Genomic DNA, 23,285 nt, shown 5'->3' on the forward strand with positions numbered 1-23,285 from the left:
AGACGTTTTGATATGACATTCTAACACATCGCGCAAAGCAAATCAAGGTCAACCTTATCTATCAACACACCAGTAAATCAATAGGACTTGTGGTGGTGTTGGTGGCAGCAATAGCGTGTAGTAGTCGGTATGTTCCCAACTATGCATGTGTGTAAAATGAAACGTAGAACTTTTCAAATCATGATGTGTGTATTTTTTAAAAGGCTGAGTGCATGAATGAAAACATAACTGCAACGTGAGATTTAAAAACTAACACAAGTGAATAAGTCAGAAGAATTATTATCACTTCATTCACTTGCTTTCATTTTTTTTTTTTTGAAACTGTAGCCATCTGCTCTTCTGTGGACAAGGACAAAACGATTATTTTTCCTCATCTGCACTAAACTCAGTGTGTTTTCTCCTTTCCTTTGAAGGCCTACCAGTTACTTTGCTTCCCTCTCTCAACTACTCCACCATGACATGTGCAGCTTATCGGAAGAAACAAAGACAGCTGACCAGAGAAACCTCTTCAAATTGGTATGGACAGCGGCCGGCAGGATGTTACTTCCCTAGTATGTGGAAAATGCGTTAACATTAGACACCATGCGACTGCAGACTGGTCCTGTGCCTGTTGACAGGTCAATGTGGGTCAGATGAGTGACGGGAGAGGGGTCATTCATGATGAATATCGATGGAGCCTCTGGGATCTAACTATTGATCTTTGTTGTCCTGTCATGGAGAGAGTGGCCCCACACAAATGCACATCTGACCCAAATTTAAAGCCGACATTCTTTTAAATCGATTATTCCTCGACAAAAACCTAATTTGCATGTTAATGCTTCACGCCTCAGATCAAAAGAGTTAAAAGCCCAGTGAACACTATCTCCATAATAATCCAAAAATGTTGCCACTTGCTTTTCTGACCGTTCTTTGAACCCCTAACAAATCAGTTCATATTTTTTATTTTGTCTCATCACTTCCCAGACATGATATCTCACAAGCCAACTTGGCCTCATCAACCAGTGTTATAACTACAATATGCATTTTACAGATCGAAAATGTCTTCACTGTAATACCATGAGTCGTTTTGTTTGTTTGTTTGTTTGTTTTTAGCCAGGTCTAATTTTCTGCCTTAAAACCTCTTTTCAAATCTTTTCTTTTTCAGTTAACAACAAGCAAATGTTGTTATCCAAATTTCTATTTATGATCATACAAACTAACTGCAAAGATAATAACATCACCTGAGCTCCAGATATTTATATATCAATCCTCTTTGCTGACCACCTGGTAAGATTAAAAGATAAAAAATCCCACCTGGAGCACAGACACAGACACAGACACAGAATATTTTTTTTCCCCAACTTGTAAACACTGTGGTTATTTTCAAGTCAGAATGGAAGAATATGCAAAGACACGATCAGAAACAGTGACAGTTGTGTCGCTGTTTCTGATCGTGTCTTTGCAGACAGTTCTGTCATTTGCTCTGGCTGGCGGAGGTCTGCGGCTAGAGGTTTAGCTGAAACAAAGGGCATTCTAGGGGCAAGCGTCCATGGAAGCTGACACTAATGCAGCCCCTGGCTTCTGTCTACTCTAACGGTCTCTGACATTTGGTATTTTGGAAAACATTTGTGTACACAAATGCTGAAATTGCTCCATGGCTCGCTCTTTTCCCTTACTCGGTCACACTGTCATCATGGAAGCTTCTGGTGTTGTATTTATTTATTCTCTTTTTGCACTCGACACTTTTCATCTTCTCTCAACTGGAACCCGCATGAACATAAGTCATATAATGTTGTGCTATTTGTTGCAGCATTGTCTGCATTGTAAAGCAGCTAATCTCACCGACTGGACTGAAATTATTTATAGAGAGACTGCTTTACAGTTGCTCATCTAAAGAGTTTTTGCCAATGAACTGGCACGCAGGTCAATCCGGTCTGCTTTCTTTCCAACTCTCAGAAAAGAATGCTTGTTGTTCAACATGGCGAACAGGACATTGTATTCGCAGTGCAAACACCAATGCGATGTCGCAGCAGTGGTCTCCTGGGGATGAGCACTGTGCTGTGAAGTCATTTCACTGGTTCTCTGGTGCTACTGTTGCAAGTTACATAACCCTCTGGGATCACTTTTAGCACAGTGCCTTGGATCTGCAGCGAATCAGAGAGGCAGAGCTTTTGTTTTAATCTTTCATTTTAGCTAGAATTTAGAATTCGCCACATAATCGTCCCGCTTGACTCGACACAGACATGTCAAGTGCCTACGGCCACAATAAAGGATGGAAATCACTTTTTTTTCGTGTGTGAAAGATGCTTACGACCCTCTTGAAACAACCTTGAGTGATGTGAAAAGTAAAGTTTTCATACACTTGGAATTGGCATTTAAGTTTTCGCCTACAATTCATTGTCATCCAGACGTCACCAACGTAGTTGCGCTGATTACGTGGGACTCGTTGTACATACAGTTTCTATAGAAGCAACCTTTTTGTGCATGACATTGTTTTTCTGCATTTTAATCGATTGAAAGAACTCAGCTCTAACAAACCATACAAACACTTTGAAAATGCCACCATTTTTTTTTGTTGTTGTCAAAAGTGGGGGCCAGAACTCGCCCTCAGTATATGTTCCTAATTTCATTTCCTGGTGGAGAGGAGTCAGCAATAAAAGCAGCGACAGCAGGAGAGAGGCCGAATGTCAGGGAAGAGAAGAGAGAGGGAGAGCAATGGAGCTGCAGCCAAGCACATGTTGGTGATGAAGTGTGAGGATTAGCCATATCTGAAGCAACGCCCCCGCTATGCCCTCCAAATGAGTACTGTCACCCCCTCACCAAGAGCCCCCGCCCACCCCCCCGACCACCACCCAACACTGGCACAAGAGCAACAGCTCAAATAATGCCATGTTGTCAAGCCTGGGAGGAGGCGGAGGGAGGAGCTCGCTTCATTATCTCTAGCAGGTGGCAGGCAGCCGGCAGGAGAAAAATAGGCAGCTATTTAGTAAGCAGTGATATATGTGTCTGACTATGCAATAGTGATTTAGACAGTGCAGGGGGGAGCTCTTTTCCACCTTGCAGCTGGCAAATCAGTTAGTGTACGGTTTTATATGTTGCTTTGAGATTAGGAAGTGGCCTTAACTGCACATAAAATAAACAACAGTCCTTTCATTAAAAAAAAAAGAACAACAACAAATAGAAAAACAGCCACAGAACCAAAGGCACATTCTTTTATCTCAAGATTATCAAAATAATTTTTTTTTTAGAGTTGTGTTTGACCTTGACTTTATCCATTAAGTACAATTGTTTCACATTTCTTTTTCTTTATACAGCCATTCCAGGTTTGAAGAGCATCTGCATTCAGGTGTGGCTGGAATTCCTGGCCTCTAATGGCAAATTAAAGTAAGTACTTGTCAAACAACCTTTTGTTTGAAAATGGGCTTTACTGTGTCACCTTGTTATATTATGACAATACAGCTACAGTTTTTTTTTGTTTGTTTTTTTAAAGATGCAAGTTTTTTGCTAAGATAATAATAATAAAAAAATACTGACCATGGCTACTACTTTTATACTGTATCCACTCACCAACCACTTTATTAGTACCTGGTACTCGCAAGGTGTACCTAATAAAATGGCTAATATGTGTTCAAGTATTACACTGTGAACTCTGTCAAGGACAATGTGGCAGCCCTCTAACAGTTGTTGACTGCAGGGTCACCCCCGGCAGCCTGGAGTGAGTTCAAGTGCCACATCAGAGTTTGCCAAAGGTTAATTCAATTCCGGTTTATGCTAAGTCATCAAATTCACTTCATTGGGATTCAAATCATTGAGCCTGTTCCTCGAAATTATACAGCAGGCTTCAGGTGCATTTTCATGTGACATTTCAAAGTGATTGATACTTTGATGTAACTCTTAATTTTTATGGTGTGTCTGACAGTCAGACTCTTCAATCTGAAGAATCTGGCATATGTCAATAAATGCAAATCCACTCGTTTGTGTAGGTTGGGTCAGGGCTTAAGAGAGAGACTAAGTGAGGATGCAACAGGCCGACGAAGTGCACAAACACAAAGCTCAACGATCAGCATTGGTGACGCACTGCAAGTGAATTGCCATCTGCTTCATGTATGTGCCACAGCCATCAGAAACCTGTGAATCCCCCTAGCCTTGCACACATCTGGCACACCAGGTGTGTGGGATGCTTTTTTTTTAATAAGTTATGTTTATTGTCGTTGTGCAAAGTGGAACAACTTTAGAGATTGAAAGCTGTTTGCTGAGACTCTCAAATATATCGCTTTTGGGATTGTCACTTATTTTGTGCATCTTATTGTTTTCCTTTTTGAGATGAGGAAAAGTCCACCTGCATAAAATCCAAAGTGTAGCCTCTGTTTGCCAGCATCAATTAAAAAGTGAAAAACAAAACTGTCTAATGGTGTAACAAACATAATTTACTTGCACAAGAGCTGTAAGACACTGGTGAGATGTGCTGCTGGTGTGACAGAGGAGTTCAAGGTGGAGGTTGAACTGCTTCAGCGCTCAGCTCTGAGCCGCCTTCTCCCTCGCTGTGGTGACGGACAGGCTGACAGACGAGGTTAGACATCTAGAGCCCCGGAAAGGAGAGGAGAGAAGGTTAGCCGCTGCAAAAAACAATACTTGTGTGTGTGTGTGTGTGTGTGTGTGGGAATGTTAGATGTTTTGGAGATAAAGCCAGAGGGGGAAGGCCAGACTGAGATCCTTTGGACATATCGAGAGGAAGGAGAGTGAATGGATGGGTAGAAGGATGCTGAGGTCGGAACTGGCAGGAAGGAGGTGTAGAGGAAGGGCAAAGAGGAGCTTAATGGATGTCATGAAAGAGGACATAAAGTCGGTTGGTGTAAGAGAAGGAAACTGTTCAAAGGAAAGGAAAAGGTGAGGCCTAATTTATTGACTGAATGACTGACTGACTAACTGAATAGACTGCCATGTCAAGCTTGTTGTTCAATTACAAAACACAGAAATGAAACTGATTTTGAATGATTCATTTTACATGAACCAGGACAACCGTGCATGCTGCCTTACATTCAGAATGAAATATTATTAGTATGAAATAAATCCACTCTTCTGCACTGGGCTATACTGCAGCCATCTTGTTCACTTGCCTTCCCTCTCCATTATATTTTAGTTCTTTTATATTTCATCTCTGCTTACCACGATGGGACACACATTTAGAGAAATCCGCTGGGGCCAATTTGCAGCATAACAGGCAGATGAGTCATAACAGCAATAACGGCAGCTCAGTTATCCCAGGGGTCCGTCTGTGTGTTGGCACCAGGCCCACCCTGGGCTACTGAGTTTCAGACTGGATCAATGGGAACGGATATAGGGGACAGACGTGCCAGGGGGGTTTTGCTTTAAGTCTGGCACTCGCTGACATTAAAACCCTCTTTCGATGTGCCGATTATGGTTCATCTGTCCTGCGCTCGTTAGTCTAATGTGGGTTTCCATTTAGCGCCGAGAGCTATTTATAATCATTTTGTCAGAAAGTTAGTGTCTTGAGTCCACTGGGGGGGGCTGGCTAAGCTGCTAACATATCAACATTATTAGGGGTTCCTATTTACTGGAGGAAAAGGGATTGTCAATACGGTGTGAAAAAGCAAAATGTCTCAGCTACCAGTGTGAAATTGTGTACCTTTCACACTCGCACCTCCTCACAATTCACAGTCGTAACAGGCATGTTTCTGCACTGCGGGAAGAAGCCAGAGTACCTGGAGAGAAACCACGCAGGCGCAAGGAGAACATGCAGACTTCACGTATTGTCTCTGTTCTCCTTCAGGCTTACCTTTTTCACAGGGAAAAATATAAAGAATTGCATCTTCTTCAACTTTCTTCCATCAATGCTTTTTCACCCCGTCTTAAAGTTCAACAACTCAGCTGACATTGTGTTGTATGGCAGTCACTGTAATTGATGAAAGTCTCTGTGGAGAGACACTGCTGCAGGATACATAACAATTGCGATGGACACTTGGACAGATTGCAGAGATTGGGTTTGCGGCTGTCAAGTCTGCAGTGACACTGCAGGGTGAGCCTCTGCTGAAAGTTGTTGCTTCAGTTCAGTCTCGATGACATTGCCCAGTTTTGTTGCAGATTCTTTGGCACCAAGTTTGAAAGAAAGCAGGCATTCACGAATTACAAAATTGATCCTTGAGATTCTTCAGCCAATATAAAGAAAATATGTTCCCCTAACATGAACACAAACAATGCAAGCACCAAAATATTACATAAGAGACAACCAAATAAAAGCAGAATGAATAAGTAAAAGCATTGTCCTAAGCTCCAGCTTTGAGTAACATGTAAAAAAAAATCATATTTTTCACCCATGACAAATTCAAAAAAGCTTGTCAGCTAGAGCCACAAATTCACAAACCATATCTTATTATTCTTTGAATTTTTGCCTCCCTGCAAAAACCTTTAGCTAGCTAAATCACATTGGTGTCCGCTTGAATGATTTGAGTACTGTGAGCTTTTGTTTTTCTGTTTTTAGTACCAAAGAATCCCCCAAGAATTTTTCACACTCTCATCCAGTCCATTTATAGATGCTATTCCGCAGTCCTTGGTCGTCACCGGTGGTTATTTGAGTCACTGTTGCCTTTCTAAGGTCTCCGGCCCGGGAGATCATCGTACCAATCTGAAAATCCCAGTAGATCAGCAGTTTGTGAAATACTCAAACTATCTTTCCTGGAACCAACAATCGGGCCACGTTCAAAGCCACTTGAATCCCCATGATTCCACATTCTGATGCTCAGACTCAAGCAAGTTTTCTTCACCATTTCTTATGTTCCTGAGTGCACTGATTAGCTATTTGCATTAATAACTACATTTTATTAAAAAAAAAAAAAAAAACACACACAAAAAAAACTGATTGTAGACTCAGCCCATTCAGTCAGTGATGCAGCTGCAGCTGCTGCAGACGCCTTACACATTCAGGACTGACATCACCGTCTTCTCTGTTGAGAGTTGCCGAAGTTGTTCAACATGGTTTCTCTTTGTTTGCAAGATTGATTTTAAATTAACCACCACTCTCGGGGGGAGAAGATTATTGTAGTTTGTTTGTAATTACAGACTGCGACTCCATTATCATCATTGTAATGGCTTATCAGGGCCTGGTGACAACTGACAGTAGAGGCTCGAGTTGAGGGGAAAACAGAAATCCTTGTTTGCTGGAGAGGAAATTTCAATGCAGACGGTGAAAACTAGACTTCCGTGTTATGTAATGCGCCACAGGCATGGCGTAAACAATTTTACATCTAATTACATGTAATGGTCCATATTATAGGGAACATTGATCAGATGGAACGATGACTAAACACACGCATTAGTGTAAATAAATATTCATCAACATAAGATCAGATGGTGGTGACTGTTGAGTGCAGGATGATCTCGACGAGGCGGATGGCAGAGAGGGATTTTGGCAGAAGCTTCACCAGTTAAAAAACGCCGTCCCGTCAGCCGGACTGCCGCCTGCTAAGTAGGTCATAGGAAAAAAGACGCACGCAGGAGATGAGGATGACGGCATGAATGGAGGGGTGGGTGGGTACTTGTAAGACAGGTGCAAATTGCTACAGACATATAGTTAGTCATTTTAAATATACATATATGTACAAATCAAAATCCCTGCACGTGGATATCATGCGTTAATAGTTGTGTTTGTTACAATCTTAAAAAAAACAACTATGTCACTGTTAAATGTTCGAGTTGCTGCTTAACATGTAAATGGTAAATGGACTGCACTTGTATCGTGCTTTCCAGCACCTTCACGGTACCCCAAAGCGCTTTACAATGGCCTCCCGTTCACCCATTCAGTCACACACTCGTACACCAATGGGTGGCTCCTGCCATGCAAGGTGCTGCCAACCCCACTGGGGGCAATTTAGGGTTACGTGTCTTGCCCAAGGACACAACGACAGAATGTGCATGCGTTTGAACGACAGACAAACACATGCACATTAATTGGCAACTCCAAATTCTCTTTCCATGCCTATGATGGTTTGTCTCTGCGTGGCCGTGATAAACTGCTTACTTGTCCAAGGTAAAACCCAGCCTTCAACCAAAGGCAAGTAGATTAGGCTCCAAAAGTGCAGGAGAAGCAGTGACAGAAAGACCATTTAAAAATAAAAACACCCCATAACAGTGGGGCTGGGCCCTTGTCTTTTTTATAAAATAAGGACATTAATTTGAAGGAGTTATTTTTATTTTATTTTGAAAAAGATTACATTTTTATTTTAAATGACACTGTTTTTTTTTGTGTCAAAGCTTGTGTCTGCCATCCTAGCATCCAATGCTGCTACAAGTTACACTGTGGTGAGTTTTATTGCATGTTAAGGGGGTCAAATATGGGTTTAAAGACTATCAAATGTGGGATGAATATTAAAGAAACACAGCAAATACAAATTAGTCCTCAAGTCATTTCTTTGACCCAGAATCCTTATTTAGCGTTGAGTCGTTTCAGTCGTCTGAAAAATTTCCCCGGCGCATTTCCCCTCCTGTAATGTGCGTCACAAAGCACAGTCCCCGCACAGTGTTTTGTGCTTACCCAAGCAACAGGCATACATTTGAGGTATAACAGATTTTCTGTTGACATTTTAATGTTCACCTTCTGCTCTCTGTCTGACCGTTTACGCGACTCTGTGCCAAGACCCTTCACCCTGCTCTTCTTCTCTTGCCGTCCTGGGTCACTCCAACGATGCAAAAACGTTCACGGGTGTTTCAACCTTGTGCGAAATAAAACATGTTCGCTGTGATTACTACCGACACCAGGAAGTAGCAAGTCCAGGAGCCTCGCTTTTTATCCTCAACATAATCAGGTTTAGCCATACCATGGCAGGGCTATGACCAATTGTCATACCTTGTCCATGACCTCTACTGATGCAAGGCGGGTTTGGAACATTGCCCTTTCAGAAGACAGAGGATATCTGGTATTATATACATTTTTTTATTACTTGTTATTTAACCTTTCAACACTGCAAATGAGGGAAAACTCAGTGTCACGCGAGTGTAAATAAAGCTTACAAAATGATTCGTTGTTTGCTAGATTTAGCTCGACTGATTGACTGAGCGAACGATCTGGCAGAGCCACGTGGACGCTTGCGCTGTCACTTCGTGTCCCAGTTGCCCAAACATGGTCAATCACCTCAATGGCGGCTCGAACGAGGGAACGGGTTGCCTGCAGGCTGTTGCGTCGTTCTGCATGCATGTGTCTTGGAGCTGATTACTGGGTCATGTGATGCTATAGACGTTTTTCTCTTCAAAAAGAGAAAAAGGGAACGAAACCGCAGCTCTTGCGGTTTCGTTCCCTTGCAAGAGCTGCAGCATTCAGCTTTCGACGTCGCGGTGAAAACACAGGGTGCAAAAAAACCCCCAACAAAATCCCAAAACCCTCATCTGTACATCAGCCAGGTTCCACCCTTTCTCCTCCGATTTATCCCTCTTCCTCCCGGTCACCTCCCTTCTCCCCACGCTTGTCGTGGCCGTGGTCTTCAGTGTTGCTGCATCACTGGTGGAGCCTCGTGCTCTCTGTTTATCGTCGCTGAGGGGAGGGAGCTGGCAAAGGCGACTCTGCACCTCTCACTCTCTCCCTCATACCGTCTAGTGCGCCCACTGACACGCAAACGCTCAGCACCGTGCGCTCCTCCAGTCTTTAGCAGCCCCAAAAAAGGGACGCGCGCACACGAGGCGCGGGGACAGACGATCGAAACAATAAAAACCAAGGCAGGCTGTGTCAAGCGAAGAAGCTCGGAACTGCACAACAGGTAGAGTCGATTTTTTTTTTCCCCTCCTTCCAGAGCATGATGTGTGTGTGTGTGTGTGTGTGTGTGTGCATGTGTGTTTTGTTTACTAGGTTTCTTTTTCCTAAGAAAACAGTCGCCTTTCTGAACTGAAGTCAAAGACTCTTTGTGAGGCTTTGTGACGGATCTACGAAAGTGAGACACAAGACATCGGATGCTTTAGCAGCTCTCAGCAGGAGGACGTGAGAAGGAGAGGGGGGGAGGATGTTGAAATGAGGACAGGGTGTTTTTTGTTTTTTTGGCATGGTGTGTGTGACTGCCGCTGCTGAGGCTTTGTGTTTTTACACTTCGCTCCCTCTCCGCTCGCTCGCCTGCCTCCGGCGCCTCGCAGACGGGCGTGAACACCGCGTCGACAGGTTGGATTCACTGAATAACGAGGCTCTCAGCGCGAACTTTGAACAGCCAATCCGTTGTCTTCCCTGGAAAACGTCGACCCCAAATGTTTCGCCCCTGCCGAAATTTCAAAGTTGTTGAACTCACTGTCTCCGTGGACAAGCCCCCCGCTGGTTCGCACGCCACCTCATCTAAGAGTGGCGTCTAGCTGCGGGCGAGGAGGCGGCAGAGTGTGCTTAAGAGCCCAATATTTGGTTCGCAGCGCACGGAGGCGGATGAATGATGAGTCTCCCGTAGGTCGGAAGTCACAGCGGCTGATTGAATTTTTGGTCCACGCCGCTCTTTGACTTCCTGGACTGGCTGAGCCCTGTTGGCAGACGCTATGAATGAGGCTGTGAAGTCTATAAGCATGATGGGAAAATTAATGAGCTCGGGGTCTTATTTTGATCCGGTCGATTTGTCTTCGATGTTTTGCTCTTGTCATGAACTGTTCAGCGCTTACTGACAGAAGTCCGAATTTCAATAGCCCTGGGCACCAGGTGGATATTTTCAAAACATCAAAATTGCTGAACGATTCCCCCGCCCCCAAAAAATGCTGTAATTGTGACGGCCTCTCAGTGTCTCGTTTTTTGGGCTGTTGCTCGTACAATAATGCCTTAAAGGGACGAGAGCTCCACTGCCTGGCTGGTTTTCATGTAGGGAGTGTTCATCACATTCTGTACTGACAATAACACAGGTTTTTTTTTTCTTTTGTTACTACAGTGCTGCTTTTTTTTCTTTATTTTTTTATTATTTACATGAAAGCACCGTTGAAGCCGAGACTGTCTTTCCTTTGGGAGAAGATCTGATTCCCAGCCGCTGGTTTATAAATAGATTTTCAAAAGCAGTAGTACCTTGCCTGTGTTCTGACAGAGCGACATAAAGTAAGAGTGCCGCACAACCTCGTTTCTGGTCTCTGCTGGTTGTGTACATTTGGAGAAAAGATGTTAGTTCTGATTACAGGGAGTCATTTTTATAAAACTATTTTATAGTGCCAAGCAAATGTGTTGCATGAATTCATTTTACCCTGATAATTAATTTAATGTAATCATTGCATCCAGTCAAAAGTCATTACTGATGCAATGGCTTAGTTTTTTTTGAGCCACACACATAACCAGTTGGAGGTCACTGCTGCATCCTCCTATCTGTGATTTTCCGATTGATTTTGTCACTTCCCACTCATGCGAGTTGCACTGGCCTTTCTCTAACTGAGCTCCTCCCACTCACCATCCAGTCGTCAACTCGCAGTCCCAGTCTTCACTCAATGGAGCACCCTTGATTCTCAAAACAATACAACTGTGATTAAAACTTGTATGAGAAAATTGAATTGTATGTTCTTTAAAAGACAAAAAAAACCCGACAGAAAACTCATGTTTAGCTCGCCCTATCATCCTAGCATCGGCAAAACTGAAACAAAAAAAATTAGCAAGTTCCCCTGCATGTTACTATTGGCATTTCAGGAAATTTTAAACCTATCTATCTTAAAAAAAAATATTAATAAAAAAAATAAAAATAAACTACTGCTACTACTTCCTGTATCCTAACATTTAGGATTTATTGTAAAACTCAAGACGGCCATAAAACTTAAGACTGCCATGAATATGCCTTTAAAAATAAATTGATGAAGATGCATAGATACATGATCGAAGAGACAAAGACGTGTAACAACAGTTAATAAGACACTACCGACCATCAGGTGACACTTTTGAGCTGGTCGCAGGGCGTCCGTCAAAACATGTAAAGGTAGGAATGAAAAAAATACTATGGTCTGATAGAGAAAATGAAAAACTTTCTTGCTGTTCCTAGAGAGAAAACACTCTAATCTTTGTTATGTTTTTCAGATGGCAACTGCTTGTTTAAATTTAAGTCTTAGAAATTTCAAGTTTCTGAGCTTGTTATGTAACTTGTCAATTAATGGAGTCAGGAAATGAACTTTTGTTGTATTTCATTTTTGGGTTAGGAGCAGTCTGTATGACCATTTATATAAATTTGAGCAGTCAGAGAATAGACCCTTGTGGAACCTCACATATTCTTTTTTAATTATTTTAGACTTTAATTACCAGTCGAAAGAAGTTGTTTCGTTGTTGTAAGATTTGGAACGTGTCATCCTTTTTATCTCTAGTGACACCACTTTTGTTGGATTTTATTCAAACTCACTAGGCAACAGAGAAGTATCCTCACTTGACTGCTGAAACTCCACGATATCTGAATTGTATTCACACAACCAATTCAAAGCTTTGCCAGATTAACATTGATTTTAGACGGTCAGCAGTGGTCACTGTCATGATGGCAAAACCAGCTGTTTAGAATGATAGTTTTCTCAAAGGTCCAGTTGGTCAAGTTGTTAATGAATGAATGCTTGAAAGAATTCTGTGCTGCACTCATTAAAAAGTCTACGTGGCAAAAAATGCTTTTGATTATCATTAAGAAAAAAGGAGTGGATGTTCATGATCCTACAGTTCGCAATGTCCTCACAATGTAAACCTACTACTTATATAATTGTATGCACACACACACACACACACACACACACACACACACACACACACGTTCCCCCGCCTTCCTTTTCCCTCCACTAGCAGTTTCTACAGCCAAGCAGTGAATGTTGGCCCCCACTCTAAAGAAACACTTGTTGTTGTTGCTGCTGCTGTGATGTGTTTTGCATGCCAATACAATTCCTCTCTGTTGGATGTTGTTTTTGAGCCTTCCAATAATGAGCTGGCGTCCATTGGGGAATAGGGCACAAGTATTATTAATGTAGATTTATAAGTTTCTGTTTATTCATTTTTTTGGCCAGTAGTAGACTCTGATAAGGGGGAATTATTGTATATTTATAGACTCTGCAATGAATTTTCAGGAACTTGCAGGAACTGAGTTGATAACAACAGTTGCGGGCCAACACTTGTTAATCTTTGCAGTTCTTCTCATTGTCTTTATGACTTTCAGGAAATCCTTTTTAAAATGATAAAGTTTAATTGCATGAAGTCTCCAGTTATACTTCTGAAAATGGTATTACTGCCTTTGCACCTGCAATGCACCAACACCAGTACAGTCGATCTTGTCTCTTGTATTTTTATACCTGCTGCTAGATGGGACCTGGATTGTTTTGGAACTTCCCTTCCAAGGCTGGCTGCACGGTTCCACAGAGCCTCCTGCAGACCATGTACGTAGGATCGTAAAGCCAGTGTGCCTACCTGCATAACATACCATAATGTGCGGCACAGTTCCCTCCTATATTTAGCCTGTCTGGATTTGTCTGAGGCATTTACATCCATCCGTTCCATTCTGTCACTCAGTCAGTCCAGTGTTTCCCATTTTCATTCTGCCGCGAGGAGCAAAAGATGGCAACTTCAATGAAAATCAATCATCAAGACAGGCAAGACACAGCAAGAGTAGTTTGACACACATCTTTGTAGAAATAGTCTTTAAATTACAACAGACACCGAACGAGGTATTGGAAATGAGACTGGGAGAAAAGGCAGACGATGAACCTTAAACTTCTCTTGGCAGAAATTGGTAGCAACCTTTACGTAGGAGGTATAATGAGACAGGGAGACGACTTCAGTATTAGCTGTCTGTTTTGTCTTTGATTTTCTGGTTTAAAGATGTGCTTCAAAATGTTTTATTGAAAATAACTATAAAAAATATTGAAAATACTGGTAATTCAAAAAAATGCAGGTCAATTTTATGTTTACTTTGTGTAACCATCTCCTGTTACATTGGTGCCAGCATGGCATCACTAACTTGAGTTACTGTTGACAAACAAATAGAAAAGGAATTCAACCAAGCAATTTTCTTTATGTTTGTTATTGTGTATATGTTGATTTGTTCACTTAGATTTTTTTCCCTCACACTTTCAACTGAATATTTATTAAGGTCCAAACAGATATTTTGGTGCATTTCACAAAATTGACTGTAACAGAATCTCCAATCACATTAAACTGGAATTTATTTTCATGATACATGGGGATTGAGAAAAAAAAAAAAAATCAAGTATAGTGGTCTAGAGCACTGGCCAAATGAATGGTGAAAATCAATCAGAATTTTAAAAAGCCAACACAAAGATTATGTTCATTATAAATGTACCTTTTATCATCAAGTCCCCCCTCTGACTTGTGTGTTATCTTTTACTGTCACCCAACCTGGTTGCTGGTTGTCCTGTATGATTGTCAGTCAGAAAGGAACTGCATGTTCCTCCTCTCTCTGCAAGCATTTATTAACATATGTGTTATGAGATTAAAACAGATACATTTCATTTGAACCTGCAGTGCCTGCAGTAAAGAATAAGATGCAATGCATACTTTAAAAAAAAAAAAATCATCTCAGTAAATTTCATATTGGTTTTTGGCTGGTCTGTTTTAGCCGCTACTCTGTGGGATAAAATAAATAAATAAATAAGCCAAACACAAAACGAAACCCTTGTGTGTCTGCAGGAAATGACTTGAAGTGTGCTCAGGAAGTAATTCTTTCCCCTGATGTACTCCACTGAGCTTTTCTCTTCTGGACATCTGGTCCCCTGTTTGGTTCAGGAAGGAATCACTGCAAACACTCCTCACTGCCCACAATTCAGTGCAAAACCACACACTGTCTGCCCATCTGCCCTGCTGGCGCCCATCCTGAAGCGCCGCGAGCCGCCTGCAGAAAGACAGCCACAAGGGTTGACATTTGGTCCGAGGCTGCATGGCTGGTCCAACTGTGCCATTCAACTTCCGCCAAATGGATATACGTCACAGTGCACGAGCGCTGCTGACATTGTAGTGAAACAGACCTGGCTTTTCTGGCAGCGGTATTCTGACCGTAGGTTGAGATCAGGTGAATGACTCAACACCCCAGCAGGCCACAGCTCTGAGCCAACAGCTTGAGAAGATGACCATCAATGTCCAGTTTAAAAATTTAAAACCCTTAATCAAAATTAGGCTGACCTTTGTTGCTGTTAAAAAAATAAAAAAAAATTGTTGTTGCATGAAGTACATGTGTGGAATACGAATGATGCATGATTAAAAGTAAACACCAACAAACAAACACATTTATGCACGGCAAAGGTTTTCCTTCTATGAATGCACCTCCTTTGTCACTTGACTGAAGACTCTGGTTTTCCTGGTACCCTGTAACTGCCCCTGCTGTTGAAGGTCTTCCCTTCTATGTTCAGAAATGAGAGTGATCCATCGCATCTGAGTTTTTCTCCCGGGGTAGCCAAACCCCTGCTGCTATGTTTCAGCGCAGTATCACTCTCAATATATTACACAGCATGCTTAAAAGGTCAGGTCAGTACTTGCACACTTTATGAAGTCTATGACTGCACTGCATTGCTCTGGTAGTCACTGCATTTTTCACTTGATTATTGAGTTACTGCTTCCAAGACAAGCTCCGTGAAAATCTACTTTTAACCCTTTTTTGGTTTGTACACTTTGAGTAAAAATGTCTCCTTCTCATTGGTGACCAGCTCAACTTCAAGATCTGAACAAGTCTGTGGTGAAATTTGTTGGCAGATGTATCTATTTTTTCCAGAGTTTATAAAAGAGCATGAAACAGACATGATTTTGTTTTGGCAATATACTAGAGGGGATAATGCTATTTTGTCTCTCAGGGCTTTGTTCACAAATGAGCAGAGGATTGATTGTTGATAGGAGGATGGACAGGATTACTGCGAGATTTGAGGTAACGTGGGGGTTGTAGAGAGTCACTGAGGTGAAGAAAGAGGGGAAATAACAGGAGGAAAAGCTTCCTATTCACTGATCTGTTTTCACATTGACCCTCAGTTACAGCCGTGGGATTGGTCAGGGTTGGATCCAAGCAGCTGAAAAGGATCTGGACTGTGCATAGAAAAGTCTCTGCTGCTGCCGCCGCTGCTGCTGCTGCTGCTTCTTGTTGAAAGGTGTTAAAAGGAGACATAGGAGGTTGTTCATCTCATGAAAATGTCTCAGACACCTCACTATAAGATGTGGTGTGTGCTCATCAAGCTCCACGAAAAGCTCTGGGATAGGCCCCAGGACTGGAGTATTAGTGGTGAGGATAAAAGAAAATGGATAGATGGATGGATGGATGGATGGACAATATTTTTTACGTACAGTGGCCACTATTAGTCAAGATATGTTGTATTTCTTGTCGTGTTTAGATGTGTAGGGTACAAAAAGTCATCAACATAAAATACTTAACATGGGCACTTATCAGACAGAAAATCTACTAATGCTGATAGACAGGTATGCTAATGTTAGCTGATATCGCTTTACAGCTTATGCTCCTGTTGATGAAGTTTCTCATTCTTTTGGTTTAAATTGCACTGAATCATCGTCACGTGGAACCATTTGGCTTTAGACTTCCTGAAAAAAACACTTTGAACATGTATGTGATAAAGTATGTACAAGTTGCCATCGCTAGTTGGATCGCGTGAACCAAGTCAGGACAAATATGTGCCGTCACACATGTACCTTTCGATCTTCTCCAGTCTGTGAATGCAGGTGTCAGTTGTCACCACGAATATTCTCAAGGTTGTCATTGTTAGTTCAGTTCTCTCGGAAACCCCGTGGGAGAAAGCCTCGGCAGGTCGCACAGCCAAGTTAAATCTTCTTTGAACAGAAAGGAAAACATGTCCTTCACTATCCTGCCATCACTTTGAATTTAAGTCTCAATAAAAGGGCATTTTTTAAAAGGCTCAGTCCTCTGCCCTCGACACTAATCTTAATTGCTACAAACTAGCATCAGTTCCTGCGCTGCTGATGATCTCAGCAGAAAGTCACACCTTTCAGAGATGCTGCGCTCTCGTGGCTCTGATGCCGCTGAAAGGTCAGACGGAAATAGAGCTGTGAAGACGCCACAACGTGACTGCGTACACTTTTTCTTTGTTTTGCCTTAGTCATTTACCGGGACGGCGCTCCTTCCAATAAGAAACTAGGCTGCTGTTCTCACTGTCTCTAAGGCCTTCTGGGATATGATTTTAAGACACACAAGCTTTCATGTGACTGTGCAGACATCAGAGCTTTGAGCATTTTATTCTGCAGCTGATAGCTAATATTTAATATTTAATCCTCTTCCCCAACATTGATATCGCCGCTCTGGGTAATTTCTTTCCCACAGAGGACTTCTCTAGATGTACCACAGCTCCTAATTATGACATTTTCATTGCAAACACCGGAAAGAGCTTGTTACTTAGATTTTACGATCCGTGAGTGCTGCATTACCGCCACACCACTATTACTTTGTCTGCTTAAAAGGTGTGCAAAATGTTTGATATATGTTTTATAAATGCTGTTTTGAAATGTCTTAAAGTACATATGGATTTTTGGATTCATTAGTATGCGAGTATTGTTCGTCAAAAATGACAATGAAATGACTACAGTGTGCCGAGAACATACAGAACATACAGCGGCAGCAATACTAGCTCTTTGTCATCGCTGGTGGGGTACACTTTAAAGTAAGAGGCCCCAGTTACAAACAACACGCTAGCCGTTCAACTTAACGTTGTATATTCATTCATTCATTCATTCATTCATCTTCTATACCCGCCTATTCCTATTCAGGGTCACGGGGGTCTGCTGGAGCCTATCCCAGCTGTCTTAGGGCGAAGGCAGGGTGACACCCTGGACAAGTCGCCAGTTCATCGCAGGGCCAACATCGTATATTTTCTAATCAGAATATACGGACTGCTTATGTAGACACTAAGAACCTGGAGTAAATTGATTCACAGATTGACAAGTGTGAAATCAGGTCTGCTGGGCTGAGGCACCGTGTCTGAATCAACTTGAAAAGGCAATTTTGAGTACAAATTACACCTCATGATAAATGGTGAATATGGTAACAGGAACTCTGTGGAAATGGTTGTCATTAAACTGCAATAAAAACACCCATAGAAACTTGAGTTCCTGTTATCATATTTACTGTGCAGCACTTAGAATGAAAAATTGTGTTCACATTTCCTGTCATCAACAGTAGAGGATCAATTGGATGTCACATGTACAATTATGATGCTTCTTTTTCTTCTTACTTTATTACTGCAAACTAGCTGGGTGTGTATTTCTCCCTGCTGTATTAGACTGTATGAATGCAGTGCGTGTTGGTTGTATGGCCAGGATTTATAACTCTAACTTAAATTTCTTCAGACTCTAAATCACATAAACAGCATATGCATATGCCAAGGATATTATACCTTCAGTTATGCAGGGTGAGAGGAAAAGGGCACACTGTCTATCTTTATTTGGGCCTATGGTCCGTATCAAATGAAAGCAACTTTGTCCTTGTTGCTTGAACTTCACACGTCATTTCATTTTCCTTGGCCGGTGCAGAGCAGCTGCTAGTGATCACATTTAATGTGGGAAGGAGAACAAGGCACAGGGAGAATATGTATCCTTCATAGTGCTATTATCTTCCGGAACATTGGCAGCCATATGTCTGATTACTGCACCTGGGAAGAGTCAGGAACCTTTCAGCCCGACAGATTGAAGCGGTAAAACCCAGCTGTTGAACAACAACAACAACAAACAACAGAAGCTTAATCTGGACACAGACACGGATAAAGTTGTTTCTTCGATAACTAATTTGTGTTGTGGCCAGACACTCGGAGCAGGCTTTCTCAGCTAACCCTCCCGTGTCCTGCTGCAGCTTCTTCTCGGTCGGCCTCTCATATTTGTCCTCTGTCACCCTGTTTCTACTGTGCGTCTCTTCGTCCTGTCCCAGTTTCCAGCTATTGATTCCGTGGTTGCGCACTAGATCAGATGCTTCCTGTCCACATTGCTGGGCAATTGATTTTCTGTGTGTGAAAAATCTCTATGAGCTTTTCTACTGCTAATAGACATTTGAAGTACTGTACATCTTTCTTCATATTCTAATGGGCACAGACATGGAATCGTTTCAACAACTGAACAGAATAGAATCGACTAAAAGTAGTTTACAAACAGTTTTTGTAAGATAACAATATTGGGTAATATATCTGTAAGAGTTCTAGCTGCCTTGGCTTGATTGGTATGTCCTTACATGTTGCAGTGCAGTCCACGCACCCCATCAGTACTAAACTACACTCGCCACTTGCAAAATCAGATCAACTGCAAATAAACATAATGCCTTTTGGAGGCTTTCAAGTACAGAGACCCCTTTGCTTTCCGTTGTCTACCTTCTGTTTGATTTGGTTGCGTTTTGGTGGTAGAAAAACCTACCTTCCTTGTCTGTGTTCACTCTGTATTTGTCTGAACAAGGCAGATGCCCTCAGTAGTAATCAAAGACAAAAGGGGTCGAATAATCTTTTGTGTGCCAGAGGAGGAGGAGGGAAAGACAACAGAGAAGAGGCGATGAGAGAAGGTTAGAACTGTGCCACTGTGAGAGGTGTAATTTGGCAAGATGAACTTGTGAATGGAGAACAAAGGGAGGCATCATGTAATTCATAGCATTAGGAGTGAGCCCATGTAATTCAGCAGCAGTAGATTCATACTACAGTGCCAGTACTATTTCACTGCTCCACCTTAGGTGCATTCATTTTGCTGTGAATGTGTGAGGACCTTTTGTTATATAATACATTTTCTAATATAATAATACATATTGAATACACAAGAGCAACAACATCAACAATAAACACATTGTTGTGGAGCAACGCATCCAAGCAAATGGTTCATAGAGTCCATAAATTAGGTTGCAAGGTTCCATTGTAGAAGAAGATAGAAGAAGTCTTTAATCATTTCAAGCACATGTTTGTTCAGTGTCAACCTCTTAAAAAATACTAACTCTAACTGTGGTAAATTCAGTCTTCTTGCAAAAACAAAAAAACAGTCTCGTTCCAAGTGAAAAGGCCCTGTTTTGGCACTGTCTCTCTGTGAAAGAAAGGACACAGAAAACGGACCTGTAAATAACTCTTACCCACTGACACTTTGGCTGCCTGACCACTCTTGGTTAAAGGATAAAGAGAGGCTTTGAAGCTGGGCCCTCCACTGTGGGAAGAGAAATGAAATGGCTGCAAACAGTGTCGAGTCTGTTCAACTCATTGGCGGAGCTGACTCACATGTTGTTATAGTGATACTGTACCCGACACTTTATGAGGCAGTAAAAATAACAAATCTGCCTCAATACTTAAATAAATCGTGGACACAACATTCTTGCATGAGTATGAAAAGCTATTCAGCAGAAAAGAACACTGATGCATTTATCGGTTTGTTTAAAAAAAAAAAGGGAATAAACATTTTTGACCTAATAGCTTAGCAAACTGATCTGCAACACTTCAGTAAGAATAATGTTGCACCCAAAATCCGACAACATTTAAATAAAGTGCTTCATGCTGACACCAAAAATCAAATCAAACGAGTCAAAATGAACTGTTTTCCCCTTGAATCAAAAGGTACATATGATACACAAATAATTGCACTTGGCTGTAGTGCAGCAAATAGTGAGAGTACTTGTACATAACATTTTCTCAGTTTGTTTTTTGGAATTGAGAACATTTTCAAGTTACCATTACCACTGCCATAACCATTTGGAATGACAGAAATGTAAAATTTGAAATCTTGAATCAAGTCCATAGCAATGTAATGATGGATGGATGGATGGATGTTTTCTGTATTGCGTGAAAGAAATATTGCTCTTCAAAGACTAAGCCAGGAAGCACTTGTGGGCTGAGACAGGCTTCTGTTAAATGATCCTTTTCCAGCTTCATGACAGGACATCAACACAAATGGAATCCAGCTGTAGTGATGTGTGTCAGGACATGTTTGACAGGAGGAAATACAAAATGTTCAGAAAGGTTCCAGGATCTGTTTGTATAAATGTCTTTGCAAAATTTCCCCACAACCTGATTTTGGCTGCCACTTAACAGTCTCACATCTCTGGGGAGGACAGACAGTAACCTCAGATCTCTGAAATACACCTCGTATCAAAGAAGCAGCAAGAGCAGCAAGAGCAGAGTTGCATGCGACATAAGGAAATAAACGACTAAGAGGGGCACCAGTATATTTCCACTGACATCTGTCGCGTCATGCCGCCAAATATAGCCCCGTGTAATACAATGGTAATTGATTTCACCACCAGCTCCCTTACGTAAGCTTGTCAAAATGAATAGAGACAGTAGGACAGAAAAGAGTTGAGGTGGGATGATGAAAGAGGAAAACAAACGAGAAGATGACACAGGGTTTGGGAAGAAAACAGGAGTGTAAGGGCTGCTTTGACAGAGAAGGTGAGAAAATAGACTTGCTCGAACAGAGAGGGGGAAAAGTGTGGAAAGACAAAGGGAAGACAAAAAGTTGCCGGGCAAACAAATGAGTTAAGTGTGGAGGGAGAAGTTTTTGTGTTGTGCTGTCAAACGGCGCTGACGAGTTCAAACAGAAAACAGAGGCTGAGATGGATTCAGGCAACATTGCAAAGCCCTGACAGCAGAGCAGCATTACTTAGTAAGTCAGGGGCCTCATTTAGAAAACATTGTGTAGGAGGTATACCAACTGTATCCGTGCGCCAAAAATGCTGAAAATCCTGCGTGCCAAAGGGGAGATGAAACCCAGCTCTCCTTTTATGAGTAAATGTTAACACCACAATCACTCCCGTATCCTAACCTCTATGCACGCGACTACTTCCAACCATAAATGGTCAATGCAAAGCAGCTCAGGGGTGCCAAATAATAATACAGTTCCCCCTCCAATCCAACAGACACAGGGGTCAATCGTCAGTGAAGATTAACAAAATCACATTAGAGAAAATGATATTAAGGTGCTTGGTGGCCTCTGCACCTGTGTTAACAATGCAGGCTTAAAAAATGTTTAAAAATGCACAATTAAATACACATAATAAACATTGTTTAGTTCAAAGAATGACTTCCTTCGGTCAATTCTTTATTTATTTTTTCAAATCAAGTGGGTATTCATTGTTTTCAGATGACAGCTTTAGGGTTTAGGGCAGAATTATGATGAAGCGGCAAGAAATTGAGTTCAAAATATATGTGTTTTCTTAAATAACTGTCATGTTCTCGTTCACTGATGATAATGAGCTTTTCCTGGTCCACATAAGGAGGCGGCCATATGGTGCCTCCCTGTATCTACAGCAACCCAGGCCATTTTACCCCGACATCACAGCTGGCAGAAGAATCTTGCTCACTGGTCCTTCTGGTCACACTGTAGGCATTACTCATACACAAATGACATCATTAGCCTAGCAGCGTGGGTTGCAGCGGAAACATGAAATTAACAAATACTGTAGTTGGTGCCATGGGTTTTCCAGAGAGGAAATAAATCATATGAACTGTCGTCCCACCCTTTTCACATTACATTTGTAGGAACACAAATCAACACAAAAGACGGTAGTTTGAAATCCAGTTGAAGCATCCAGAGCCAGGTGTCGTTGAAAGACGCAGGTGCAGAACCCCGAGGCAAAGTAGAACAATATTTCTGAAATGATAAAACACAATGGCTGAGTGGCGTTAAGACTCGGTACCAGACAGGGATTTCTTACATTCAGGGAATGGCCGGAAATAGTTACCTCTGCAATATAATGTTGTACATTTTTATTCTTATAAGCTGCCAAGTTATTCAACACAAGGCATTTTCTGGAATGTGTACCACTGTCATCAATCCGTAAATTGAATGATTCTCTCTGTCGAAAATATGTATTTGCTGTGCCCTGGCTTAGGCAAATATTTTACCAACAATTGTTTGCACACTGAAGCTTCCATAAGTTGTGGCATCCTTTTTGCCCACTTTGAATGGGATGGAAGTGGTAAGTTTATATTTGCTTGGGTCTCTACCTTCAAATCACTTTCACATCAACAATGTATTCATTTATTATGGAGGGATGAATTTTGAGAAAGAATGACGCAGTATTCCGTTTGTTATTTTGAAATTAAAATGCTTTTGGAGACACAGGATTCATGAGCAATACCATACATCAGCTTCCCAGAAATGTTTTCCCTTGTTGTTGTTATGATGATGTTTTAGCATATACAAGTTATTGGTTGTTTGTATCCTTGAGTTTTAGGGTAGCATGTAACAGTACAGCACAACTTTAGAAATGTTGAAAATTCATATAAAAAATAGGAATATATTCAAAGTAATGTCAAACTTCCTGTAAATGTAGAAAGAACAACCTGTCCTATAATCCCCTGTGTTATATAACTAGAGTAACAACATATCAACTCTCTAAAATATCCTTCAAATCATTGTGACAACAAGCAATATG

At 41.6% G+C, this 23,285-nt stretch overlaps 1 protein-coding gene across 8 annotated transcripts in view; it reads left to right on the forward strand.

Moving 5' to 3' along the window:
• The first annotated feature begins 2,648 nt into the window (after nt 1-2,648).
• The window catches only part of ndrg4 (NDRG family member 4), a 44,326-nt gene continuing 23,689 nt past the window's right edge, over nt 2,649-23,285 (forward strand). For 3 of the 8 annotated variants that reach the window (XM_076042930.1, XM_076042931.1, XM_076042935.1), the window contains exons 1-2: nt 2,649-2,730; nt 3,294-3,363. In XM_076042930.1, the coding sequence (XP_075899045.1) occupies nt 2,664-2,730; nt 3,294-3,363 (137 nt within the window). In that variant the 5' untranslated portion in view covers nt 2,649-2,663. Of the gene's footprint in view, nt 2,731-3,293; nt 3,364-9,609; nt 9,744-13,240; nt 13,315-23,285 lie in introns of those variants that run through there. The other 5 variants (XM_076042933.1, XM_076042936.1, XM_076042934.1 and 2 more) reach the window with 3 other exon arrangements.

The sequence above is a fragment of the Nelusetta ayraudi genome, unplaced genomic scaffold (genome assembly GCF_046127955.1).
Source record: "Nelusetta ayraudi isolate G7.1 ecotype Tasmania unplaced genomic scaffold, CSIRO-AGI_Nayr_v1 ptg000071l, whole genome shotgun sequence".
Classification (NCBI taxonomy): Eukaryota; Metazoa; Chordata; class Actinopteri; order Tetraodontiformes; family Monacanthidae; genus Nelusetta; species Nelusetta ayraudi.